The sequence below is a fragment of the Microtus oregoni genome, unplaced genomic scaffold (genome assembly GCF_018167655.1).
Source record: "Microtus oregoni isolate MIOR12 unplaced genomic scaffold, Mior012 000002F_ref0000024, whole genome shotgun sequence".
NCBI classification, from domain to species: Eukaryota; Metazoa; Chordata; class Mammalia; order Rodentia; family Cricetidae; genus Microtus; species Microtus oregoni.
The window spans coordinates 33,128,926-33,141,226 of record NW_024543061.1 but is presented as its reverse complement, the minus strand read 5'-3'; the positions used below and the strand labels follow the sequence as shown (position 1 = coordinate 33,141,226).

The 12,301-nt window shown below is 42.7% G+C and overlaps 1 protein-coding gene across 5 annotated transcripts in view; it reads right to left on the bottom strand.

Annotated features, from left to right (window-relative positions):
- Positions 1-1,184: 1,184 nt before the first annotated feature.
- Nr2c2 (nuclear receptor subfamily 2 group C member 2) overlaps positions 1,185-12,301 on the bottom strand; it is a 69,381-nt gene continuing 58,264 nt past the window's right edge. For 3 of the 5 annotated variants that reach the window (XM_041639496.1, XM_041639501.1, XM_041639518.1), the window contains 4 exons: positions 11,972-12,111; positions 10,935-11,072; positions 9,925-10,030; positions 1,185-6,636 (listed from right to left, as the gene is read on the bottom strand). In XM_041639496.1, the coding sequence (XP_041495430.1) occupies positions 6,462-6,636; positions 9,925-10,030; positions 10,935-11,072; positions 11,972-12,111 (559 nt within the window). In that variant the 3' untranslated portion in view covers positions 1,185-6,461. Of the gene's footprint in view, positions 6,637-8,506; positions 8,678-9,924; positions 10,031-10,934; positions 11,073-11,971; positions 12,112-12,301 lie in introns of those variants that run through there. The other 2 variants (XR_005973140.1, XM_041639508.1) reach the window with 2 other exon arrangements.

Sequence of the window (12,301 nt, the reverse complement as noted above, 5' to 3'; positions counted from 1 at the left end):
TAGCTGGTAGAATAGATGTTCTTCCATGTAGATTCTTTTGTACGTAACAGTCCAAAGAAAGCAGGTGGACAGTGTTCTAAAGCCCAGTAATCTTTGCTTCCTGGGAAGTCCATGCCTGTGGGTGGAGGGGGCAGTGGCACTCCATTGGCTGTAGCAAGGGATCTTTCTGGGCTTGATAGTGAAGATGCCACTTGGTGATAACTTGGAGCCCATTTGACTTGATTTTCAGCCCTTGCTTACTAGGCTGAAAGAGACTGTGTGTGACTTCTTAGTAGTTATTTTCCCTAGTTATCATTACCTCCATCATTTGTGGGCAGCAACCTTCCAGGGTCACCTTAATATTTACCACACAGACCCGTTGACATCTGACCACATGAGTTAATGGGGCATAGCAAAAGCAATAGTTGTTTAAAAAAAAAATGCCCAAGGCCCTTTAGTTACAACAGAGCAGAGCTACTGGCATGCTTAGATTTACAGAATTGTGCCTTTCATTCTCTGCTCTGGTTCTGGTTTCGTACCTGTGCTCAGGGAATGGGTGCTTGTGGCTCTAATGTATAAGGGACAAGAGTGCTTGATTTCAGTCCCAATCCTGGCACCGGCCAAAGTTGTGACAGAGCTACAGGAACAACATACGGGCAGCTGATAACTTCTACAGAATCACTGTTACTGATGGCTTGGACTTCTGTGAGCAGCAGATGCATGCGTGAGAAAATCAATGGCACTGGGAGAAATAATCTCTTTAAATCTGTGTTGTTTTTTTTAAATTTAGGAATGATAGATTTTACACACATAACTAACTGACCACACAAGGACTTGAGTTGACAGTTTTCATGTTGAGGTGTCATAGGCAGCCATGAGCTCTGTCAGGATCTACTTTGGGTCTCTGGTCATTGTAAAGACCAGAAGACGTGAGAGCAGTTTGTTCAACTATTGAATCTGAGGACACAGTTTTTACTCCACAGCAGTTACCTAGTATGTGGGTCTGACTGCTCTGGAAATGTCTGTGTAGGTAATCCTTACCTCCATTTTGATGGCCATGGTAGAGTTCAGTCTGAGTTTTTCCACCAAAGTTCTTTCAAACTGATGGAAGTTACCTTGGCCAAGGTTAGGGTGCTGATGGAGGGCAGAGAAAGGGCTCAGGCCACATTACTGTTTTAAGGAAAAAATATGAGCGGTACACATGCTAGTCTTTAATTTACTTTAATAGTATAAACCTCATGTAGGTAGTATTAAGCCACAACAACAAAGCCACATTGAACAGCGTTTAGTAAAAGGCGCTCATAACCATGCACAGCAACTCTCTACACAGACACAACAATGCAGATTCTCCTTCAGGACTGAAGACATTGATTAGATAGAAAATTCAATTTAAAAAGAACATGCGGGTTTTAAATGCCATCACATAGCTCATTTACACGGGGAGAAAAGCTGTACAAAATGGCAGCTCTCCATAGGTTTTAAACCTGAATTCAAAAGGTAATGGCATCCATGGTGTAAAGGGCAGAAGTTATACAACCGATCCCAAGAAAATTCCACACTGGACTTTTCTTTAGATGTCCTTTAAAAAGGAAGAGTGGGTAGGGTAGGGGGCAGATAATGCGCTGTATTTTAACAGAGAAATCCAAACTACAGGTACAAACTAGTTGATACTATGAAAAATGTGCAGCTCTTCAGTTATAAAACTAGTTGAACACTGATTTACAAGTTAATTGGGAAAACAAACTAGAAAAATATTCCAGCACTTGAGTTGTGTGTACATTGGCATCCGTGAATGAGCAGGCTGTTGGGATGACAACTGATGACGATAATTTCCCAAAGAAAGGCCATTTTTAATGTGCAGTCTATACCAAATGTTACCCAAACACTAAAACTTGATATAATGTTGAACATTTTCCCTACATCCCATGTATAAATACCAAAATTCTTGAAAATTAACTGAAAGTGCGTATTGCTGAGCATTAGAAATGTCTGATGTTCTTCTCCTTCCTAAGCCATTTTTAAAGTCACTCTTAGGTTGCTGCTAAGACAATAGCCCCCAAAGAAAATGAAAAGATTCGTTTAGAGACTGCCAAGCTTCCCTGTGTTTTACTTGGAAAGCCACTTTGAATAGTGTGATTGTCACAACAGGCAATGACACAGGCAAGATTGAACAACCATGAACGGTGAGGCCAGGGACACAAGTGGGAAGCTGAAGCCAAATGACCCACGTCTCACCAAAGGCACTGAGGACTACAGTCTTAATAATTATTCTTAAAACACAAAGAGCAACAACCTGTGGGTCAGGCAAGATTTATGCACTTGGCTTCCTCCAAGACAGGTGCTTGTTTACCATGGCCACTAGCAGCTCTGTCAAGCTGGGCCCTGGCTCCCAAATTCCATCTCAGCCTAAAATCTCAATCATAGGGAACAAATTTCATCAGAATAGACCTGTGGATGAGGAAAATATGTCAGCCTTCGCTTTCTTACTGTTAATTAAAACTTTTATAGAATGTAGTTAAGTTAGGATAACCCTTCACTTGCTTCTAGTTAAAGGGACAATTGACTATTTGTGGTTTATATGCCACAGTTAATAGCTAACATTGTTTGGTAGGCTGGTTACTTTTACCACCAGACAGTACCCAAGTCTTACTGACAGAGCACAGGGTAAACAAGAGAGACTGCAGCAGCCCTCTGGATCCCCGAGTGCCTGTCTCAGCCACTAAATTCCCTCCAGTTAGAGTAAACTGGTTTGTGGGAAGTAGGCTTATAGCTAGCTACCACTTAGCTTTGGATATTAGGCTAACATCTCTTCCACCATCTTCTGGGCCCTTCTAAACCTAGAGAACTGCCCTCCTGTCAGGACCTTTCTGGCTTGAGGCTTCCTTATGCAGGAGTGAGTGGCACTTGGCCCTTTCTAGACAGCTCCCTGTCCTAGGAAAATGAAGTTTCACCAGTATATCCCTGTCAGGGGACCCTTGCAATACCCACATCCATTCACATTAGCAACGCTAGCATCAACTCTTGACAACATATAAGTTTGGATACGTGGCTACATGTCTGTATACATAATGTACACCTATGTACACACATTATATACACTGTACAAAGATAATATGAACACATGTACATTCATTCAGTCATCTAGGCCTATAAATCTGGACATGCACAGTGCGGCTGAAGGGACAGGTTGTGCACAGAAAGTACACACTGATGGGAGGCACTCAATGAGGAAGTCCAGAAACTTGTACAAAACACCTAGGCCAACCCCATCTCATTTTGGAATTGACTTATATAGAAACTAACATAAGAGTTAAGACTTTTGCAAAGAGCCACAAAATCTAGAGACTGGAAGTTAGGCAAATGAAATGGTGGGGCACCTGTTCTGCCAGTGTGAGATGTTCCCAGGCCCCTCCCCCTCCCCCTAGAGAAAAGCAGCAGTCAGATGGTGCTTTTCATGACTTGGGCTTGGACTTAGAGAAGAGTTTCAGCAGCACCAACAGCCCCACTGCTTACCAGTGCTTCCCAGCCACTGGAAAGCAGCAACAGGCTTCCAAATTCCCCTGACATCAGGTCCCAGAAGACAGATCTTGCTGTCAGGGATGTTGATCAGGGCTTCCCTTCAAGAAACAAGTGTGTGTATTATAGATGCTGCTGCTCTACTTGGGGACCACACTGGCCACCCTGGTTGATGTAGTGTCTACCCCAGAATACTGTCCACATCTAATACTGACACTGACAAACTAGAAACCATCCTAAGCGCATAAGTGACTCCACTTGAACTTCAGTACAGAAACCCAGACAGTACAACCCCAACTGCAGCCTCAGGAAGAGACGAGACAGTAAATGAGCCCCCTCAACACACACTGCAAACTGGAAGGATGGTGACACACTATATTGAACACCGTATGAATTAACTTGTTTAGGGAATTTGGTCTTTGTCTACATCTCCTGGCCTGTTTTATTTCAAATTTCAACTTGGAACTATTTTAACATTACTTGAGATACTTCTGGAAAAGCCCAGTTAGCCAGTAGTCATGTCAGTGTGTGTCTGTCCACCTACCTGAGGAGTGTTCAGACATGCCTGTCCTGCTTCATCAGATTTGGAGTATCACAGACCCGATAGGATGGAAACCCCTGAAAACTAGAGCCCAGGCACTGACTGGATTGGATTGGGTTCTCTCTTAAGAAACGACTGGGGCTGATCTTCCTAGTTCTGACAAGATGGAATGGAGAAGCACTCAAAGTTTGCAGTGATTTCAGTTAATGAGAACATTGTGAGGATACAAGTGTTAAAGGTAAGGCCATGAAGATCTGGACAACCAGTGTAGGAGTTTGGCCCAAAGCAGCTCTGTAAATTGGCCATTACCCATGATGGGACTTAAAAAGGATCAGGCAGGTTAGAGTCACCAGCTTTTTTCCAAGCAAAATCTTTTTCCCCCTCCAGTTCTATCTTCTCAGAGGTTGGTACTTCTTATCCAACCATGGTCTAAATAGCCTGATAGGGGATGCCCAGGCCCTCTCTGAGTGGCCTAGAAATGACTGGCATGCTCACACTGTACAATCCTAAGAGAAGCAAAGCCAGCAACTATAAGATGTATAGATGTACTTACGGAACCCTCTAAAGAGATGAAACAGGCCCACTATACTATACTCATGTCCAGTCATTTTGTCTTAATTTTGAATACACACACAAAAAGAAAACTTTTAAGCTGGCAAAATTAAGTCCTTTCCATCATTTTTTACTGGCCATTCCTACTATTTTCCAACACTGGCTTCAAAATCTAGCTGAGAATTTAGAAGCTAGAGATACTATCTGCACTTAAGTCCCACTGACAGTGAGTAAAGTGTCATTAACTCTCAAAAGGAACCAGCCTGCCTAGCCTTAAGCCCCATAACTGTCCTTTAACAGGTACAAACTTAACCTTGTAGAAGGTAATTTTCTTAATTTCTCTAATCAAAAAGCAAACACCAAATACCTGTCTTAACCTTCCACTTTTTTTCCAGCTGCTGCAGACTTGTACCCATGGGAATGCAGAGAACTTTAAGTCAGATCTAACTTCCTTGGAACTGAATTATGAACTCTGTTGGAAACTATGGCCAATTAACTATTTTGCTTTTTCTTTCTGATTTGGGTACTGGGGATGAAACCCAGGACCTAGTGCATGCTAGGCAAGTACTCTACCACTAAATCACCATCCCACCCCACTCCCCAGATCCCTTTAAAACTCAAAAGGAGTTTCATTAAGTTGCTCAGGTTGGCCCTGAATCTATAATCCTCCTGCCTCAGCCTCCCAAGTGCTGAGGTTACAGGCCTGCACTATGTGCCCTGTCTGAGGATTGCTTTTGGATCCTCTTTTGAAAGGGAGGGTGGTTTGCTTCTATTACTTCAAACGTCCTAGAGAGCTTTGTTGGACTAGCACATACCAGGGAGTCCCAGTATACCAAAAAAAAAAAAAAAAAAATAACTAATACTTTTAAGATCAGAAAGAATTTATCTTGATAGCTTTTGTTCAGCTATCTAAGGCCCACCCCCTCAACAGGCAGCAAGGATACATAGCTCCCATTCCGCTGTAGGCTCTAAGTGATCACAGATACTGGCCCCTCCCCAGGCATGCCAGGAATAGAAACCCTCACTGCCCCTGGATGGCATGAACTACTTGAAGTGTTGTCAAAGGGTGCAGATCACCCACCTTGTAATTTTTGGTCAAAGGCCAAAAATTCCTATGGATTTGTAGCGGGACATGGACATACTTTCCAGTCACTAGAGAATTACTCTCATCATAGGAACTCGGCAAGCTGCAATCTAATTTTGAAAACTAGTGAAGTCCGGGTTCTGGAAGAATCGACAGATGTGCCTCTCTGGCTGGCACAGAAGTTCTTAATGGGACAATGCCAGAGATCCACATTTCACTCACAGGAATTTAGTTCAGCACAAAGCTAGGAGCAAAGCTCTCTTCTAAATGTCAACGATTGTCTCCTGTACCCTAGTGAGTTTTCACAGAAATCATTAGCATTTTGACAAAAAGGACACACGGTTTTCCATTTGCCCTGTCCACAGGCAAAGATGTTAACATTGCAGATTTGATAAGAAGTGCTTAGAAAGTGCTAACATTACCCTGGTAATTAGTAGCTATTAATTCCAAGGACTCTTTTTTTAAATGTATTTACAGATACTGTTCTTAGGTTCTTTTAATACTAGTCTCTGACATTATAAAACTTCAGTATTGTTTTTTGCCCTTTGAGAATTTCTAAATACAAATTGAATTAAAAGATTGTTCCAAAATCTGCTTCACCAAAAGGCATTAAAACATTTCCTAGGGCAGGGAAGTGTTCTATGTCTTTAGTTGCTATTGTCTGGGATGAACAGGAGGAAGTGGCTAACACACTGGAGACACCTGCACACACCAAGACACTGCTACTTCCCTTCTCTTGCACCTGCAGTCCTAGGAGGCATCCCACTGTTGGCAGCTGCCGTTTGTGCACTATAGACTGGCTCCGGTGATCTGGCCATTATATTCTGCTGTCTCCATCTTGAGGATGTAGGGAATTATGCTGTCTATTGAAACATTGCCAATGAGACCAGTAAAAAAAAGTTCTTCTGTTATGTTGGAGCTCATGAGCCTGAGAGCTGGCAGGCGGACGAGAATCCTTGCCAATCTGGAAGAGAGAGCAGGCATTAGAGAAATGGAGTCCCAATCCAGGCCAGCTCCTAACAAATCTACATCTGCCTGTCTCTTGTTGAAATAACAAACAAAAGTCTAACATGAAAAAGAAGAAAAAAATATTGACAGTGGATAAAGGCACTGGCCACAGTGCCTGACAACCTGAGATTCCATATGGTGGAAGGAAAACCAACTTCTACAAGCTGTCCTTGGCCCTTCCACAAGTACACACATGTGTGCCCACACGCATACACACAACATGAATGTAAAAAGAGGTTTTGTTTTTTCTTTTAAATTTTTGGGGGAGACAGGGTTTCTCTGTATCAGCTCTGGCTATCTTGGAATTTGCTCTGTAGACCAGGTTGGCCTTGAACTCACAGAAATCTGCCTGCCTCTACCTCCCACGTGCTGGGATTAAAGGTATACACCACCACCCAGCTTGTAAAAAGAGTTTGATCAACAGACAATATGTTAATGTATGGAATATCCCTACAAACTCATTAAAGGAAGAATACTGTGGTGGTGCCTATCTGTAACCACAGCATTCAGGAAAGCTGATCCAAGAGGTATAAAGGCTGGAGGGAGACCAGCTTGTGCTACACAGTGAGGCATAACATCTGTAGTTACTGGTAAACAAAGAGATCCATATTTCTCAATGCATACTTAAAAGAAGTGCAGCTGTGTGGTGCATGTGTGTAAAGGAAGCATCTGGAAGAATGCTCACGACATGCTCATGGTTGGCTCCTCTTGGCATGTTAGCCATGGGAAGGTAGGCAAAGTATGTCAGCAGCCAAGTGAAAAAAGGTTAGAACCCTTCTGGAATTTATGATCCCAATTACATATAAATTAAAAATGTTTTGAAAGTAAATATATACACATTAATACTAGGCATCCTTGAATGATGAAGTAATTTTCTTTCCCTCTTTTCCTTTCTAGAATGTTCCAAGTTTACTACAGTGCCTAAGTTGTTTATGAAAAAAAAATTTAGATTTATGTGTATGAATGTTTTACCTGCATATATGTATATACATCACATGAATACCAAATGCCTACAGAGGTCAGAAGAGGATGTTTGATCCTTGGATACTGAGTTACAGACAGGTATATAAGCCACCATGTGGGTTCTGGGGAACTGAAACCTGGTCCTCTGCAAGGGCAGTAAGTACCCTGTTGATCCATCTCTCTAGCCCAGTGGTTTTCAACCTGTTGGTCAAGACCCCTTGGGGGTGGGGAGGTAAGGATAAATGACCTTTTCACAGGGGTGGCCTAAGACCATCAAAAAAAAAAAAAAGCAGATGTTTACAATTCATAACGACAAAACTACAGTTATGAAGCACCAACAAATTTTGTTTTGTTTTTCAAGGCAGCCTTGGCTTTTCTGAAACTAGCTCTGTAGACCAGGCTAGCCTCGAACTCTCAGAGGTCTGCCTGCCTCTATGGCTTGGGGGGGGGGGGGACCACAACATGAGGAACTGCATTAAAGGGTCACAGCATTAGGAAGGTAGAGAAATACTGCTCTAGCCCCTTGTTTTTAAAAACGGGAGTAGGAAGCTGATAAGATGGCTTAGTGGGTAAAGGTCCAATTGCCAAGGTTAATTTTAACCTGAATTTGATTCCCAGAACCCCACAGCACCAACACAGACACACAAAAAGGAAGTATGTCCCATGCATAGTGGTAGATACCTTTAATTCCAGCACTTGGGAGGCAAGGGAGATGGATTTCTATGAGTGTGAGGCTGGCCTGGTCTACCAAGTGTATTCAATCTCAGCATAGTGAGACTCTGTCATCAATCTTTTTTTAATTAAGATATATACTTTCCATACTCCTGAGATACTACCCATTCATTCATTCATTCAGTCACCCTCTGTCTCTGTGCTTCAGTCCTGAGGGTAAAGGTGTAAAGACACCACACAAGATCTAAGAAGCTGAACAGATCAAGTGGTCCCACGAAGTCAGCAAAGCAAATCAGGTTGGAATTCCTGAAGCTGGGCCTCAGAGGCTGAATGATGAGGCAAGCCAGGGTACTTCAGGAGAACTAATATGAAAAAAGCACAGGATTGGAAAGCCTGAAAAGTGAGTTACAGGGACCATGTAACTTAGTAGGTAAAGAAGGATGCCAAAGAGCCTGACCATGTGTTTAAGCCCCAAGATGAAAGAAAACTTCCAAGGTTTGTCCTCTGAAATCCAATGAGGCACCTTGCTCATGTACCCACATATTTACACAGACAGACAAAGAATTGCAGTAGAATATGCTATACATATGAAAGTCCTCCCCTGAAGAAATGCCTAAGTGTGTTTCTGATGTCTATAGGGAAGCTTTCTTCATTTTTGGCCCTGAATCCCATGGTGTCTTCATCTCTACCCTCTTTCCCTGGTCCATGACTGGGCCACGAAAGGCTCAGGCTTCAAAATGAGACATCTATGGACCACGGGAACTATGGGAGTACTGTGGCCTCCTAAGAGAACAATTTCCTTGCGTACCAGGCCAGACTGGAATTATGGGAATGGGTGCTTAAGCAGACAATCTCATTCTCTGTGTACCAGAGACTGAAGTCACTCTCTACATGTGTGACTCCAGGTCTTCAGTGATCCTAGTGGAAGTTGGTTTGGGGAATTTGCATGTAGGCAAAAAAGATGGGCATAAAATTCTTTTGACTTTAGACAGAAAAACCTACCAGAGCCACTGACTGGTACAGCAGCATTTCCTTTGAGAAGCACAGGACAGGAGAGGAAGTCCTGGTGGCTCAGTGAGCCTACAACAGAATTCTACACAGAGGACACAAGACTGGGGAAAGCAGGCTAAATGTCTTTCTGGATTGTTGATTTGTTTACTTTGGAGGAAAGGTAGAGTTAAAAATTTGACCTGGAAAAGCTTGCCATGCATTCTGTTGTTTGGCAGATCAACTATTAATACTGTCTAAATCTGTATTAGGCTAATACACACACCCTATTGTTAAAATTACCTTATGTAACTCACTCCCCTCCTTTACAGAGGCCAGATTTCATTTCTGTCAAATACTCTAGTGTTGCCTTTCCCCATGGGTGCTGAGCACCTCTGTAAAGTGTGAGAACCGAGCCTCATGGAATTAGGTTCAGGAAAGCACTCCCTTTCTGGCTATCACCAGTAGTCTCAAGCTTCCCAACTAGCATTCTCTTATACTTACACATTCTTACCTCTACACCTGGAGATGTCAGTAATCTAATGGAGGCTCTGCCAAATTGCTAGAATCTGACCCAGCCACACTCACCCCTGTCTATGTTGGGCAGGGACCCATGCTTCACCTGTATGTGTCTTCTGAGTAGGTTTTCTGAACATAGTCCTGTAGCTCCATCTGTGCCTTCTCCTGAAATTTCTCAATCTGGCTTGTGCCCGTCAAACCTGGATGATCTGAAAACAGAAAAGTAACCTCAAGTTTCTCTTTGTATTTACAAAGTGTCATAGACATCTTAATCTTTCTTTTTATTCTTAATTTGATAAACTTATCAAATATAAGCAATTAAACTCTGAAGGCTGGCTCAGTGAACTGGGAAGTTGTCAGAATACTGTCTTTGCCTCTATTTTTCCAAGGCAGTAAGAAACACCTAGGTTGTTGACTCCTACTTGGAGCCTAACTACCCCACCTAATCAGCCCCTGCATTGGCTCTATACTTCTTGCTGTTTGCTACACTAGGAAACACAAATTTTAAAAGATATGTGAGGAACCATCTCTTTCTAGATGTTTAATTACATAATAACTCCTTTTTAATAGATACTTTTGTTTTAGAGTGAGGAGTCTGAGAAAGAAGAGAAAGGTTATGCTACTTTCAGCCCTTGCTGTTGAGGTAAATGATCAGCCCTAGTGACTTCTCCAGAGGCTTTGAGAACAGCTATAGAGATGAAGAATGTGAAGCCAGTCCAGGCATCTTTTCTTTCCACCAGGAATAGTCAGGCCTAGTAGCTATTGCTATCCACAGAGATAGTAAAGCTGTGTTTCAGTCTGCTTGGATTTTATGTGCTCAGAGAACCTGGAAACCGCAGAGCCCAAACAAAAAGGACCACAGGATGGCGGTCTTATTTGGCCAATGTCTTGGTTACAACATGAATCCCCAGGCACATTTCTTCAGTGCTATAAAGGCAAGGATTTAACAAATGCTGTAGTGATGCTAGCTAGATAGCAAAGCGCTTATTCTGAACACACTGGGGTATGTAAAACATTGAAGGGCTCTCCTACACAACTGATGACAACATGGCCGTATTCAGAAACATCAGTAGACACAGTGCAAAGTGTCACAAGTCCCTCCACATATCTTACCGGGGCTAAAGAGAACTATAGCTTTAAGGTATGCGTACTCATAGCCGTCTATATCCAGTTTCGCCATGCTGTTACAGAATTCCTGCAGCTTCCAGATGTGCTCCATGACTTGCTTTATCCGGTCACCAGAAAGCTTATCTAGAAACAAATATAGAGCCCCTGAGGAAAACTGCTAAGAATAAATCCAGTCTTTTAAGGAGCTACACAGACAAATGAAGGTTAAGTTCACTTTCTAAAGAGAACCATGTCATTTCAAGCTGGTCAAGAGCTGTATTTCCAGATGAAAGTGAAGTGGTAAGAGGTGCTTGTGCCTGGAGAGATGGTTCAAGAGTTAAAGAGCACTCACTGCTCATGTAGAGGACTTGGTTTCAATTCCCAGCACTACACAACAGTTCGCAATAATCTATAATGTCACTTCTAGGAGATTTGATACGTTCTTTAGATCTCTGTGGGCACTGTACATATGTGGTGCAGGCATACTCAGGCGCACACACGAAATAAAAAGTTTTATTTTTTAAAAAAGGGTACTGGAGCTGGAGAGATGGCTTAGCGGTTAAGAGTACAGGCTGCTCTTCCAGAGGTCCTGAGTTCAATTCCCAGCAACCACATGATGGCTCACAACCATCTATGAGATCTGACTCCCTCTTCTGGCCTGTTGGCAAAACATCCAGACAGAATGCTGTATACATAATAAATAAATTAATCTTAAAAAAAAAAGGTACTTAAGTTAGCTGCCTTGTCCACACTTGCTTCAGTAATGCAGCTAATTCAGCCTGTAGTTGCCAAGGGGTAATTCCTTTATGACAGCATACCTCAGTTCATATGGGCTAGCTTCTGCAGGGCCATAATGAGTATTCTACTGCCCCAGCTGCTATTCTACTTGACCATCAAATATTAGATGGCCACTGCAGCTCTTACTAGAGGATAGTTATGCATTCATGAAGAACAGCTGGGTCAGCTCTGACACAGGCTGAATTTTGTTATCCAGGTACAAATTGGATCAAGATACATTCTACTCCCATATCTCTAGGACCTACCTTCCTGGATGCTGTTCTGCAGGTGGTTGACAATGGCTGCCAGGATGGTGGAGAGACTCATGACCTGGGCACACTGGGCTAGGCCAAGAGTGAAAAGCTCATTCCAGCAGGCCCGCACCAGGCTGGTATTGCAGTCCTGTCTAGGAACATAAGGATAAGGCTGGGTGTGAAGCATGTGGATGACTCTTAAGTATGTCAGCTGTATGGGTTCAAAGCCTCAACACCATCCACCATGTAGCAAAGGTATGGCAATGGTCTATTATATGTCCAGGGTCATTCCCAGGAAGATGACCAAGTCCTTGAGTAAGTCCATGAAGAGATGATAAATTA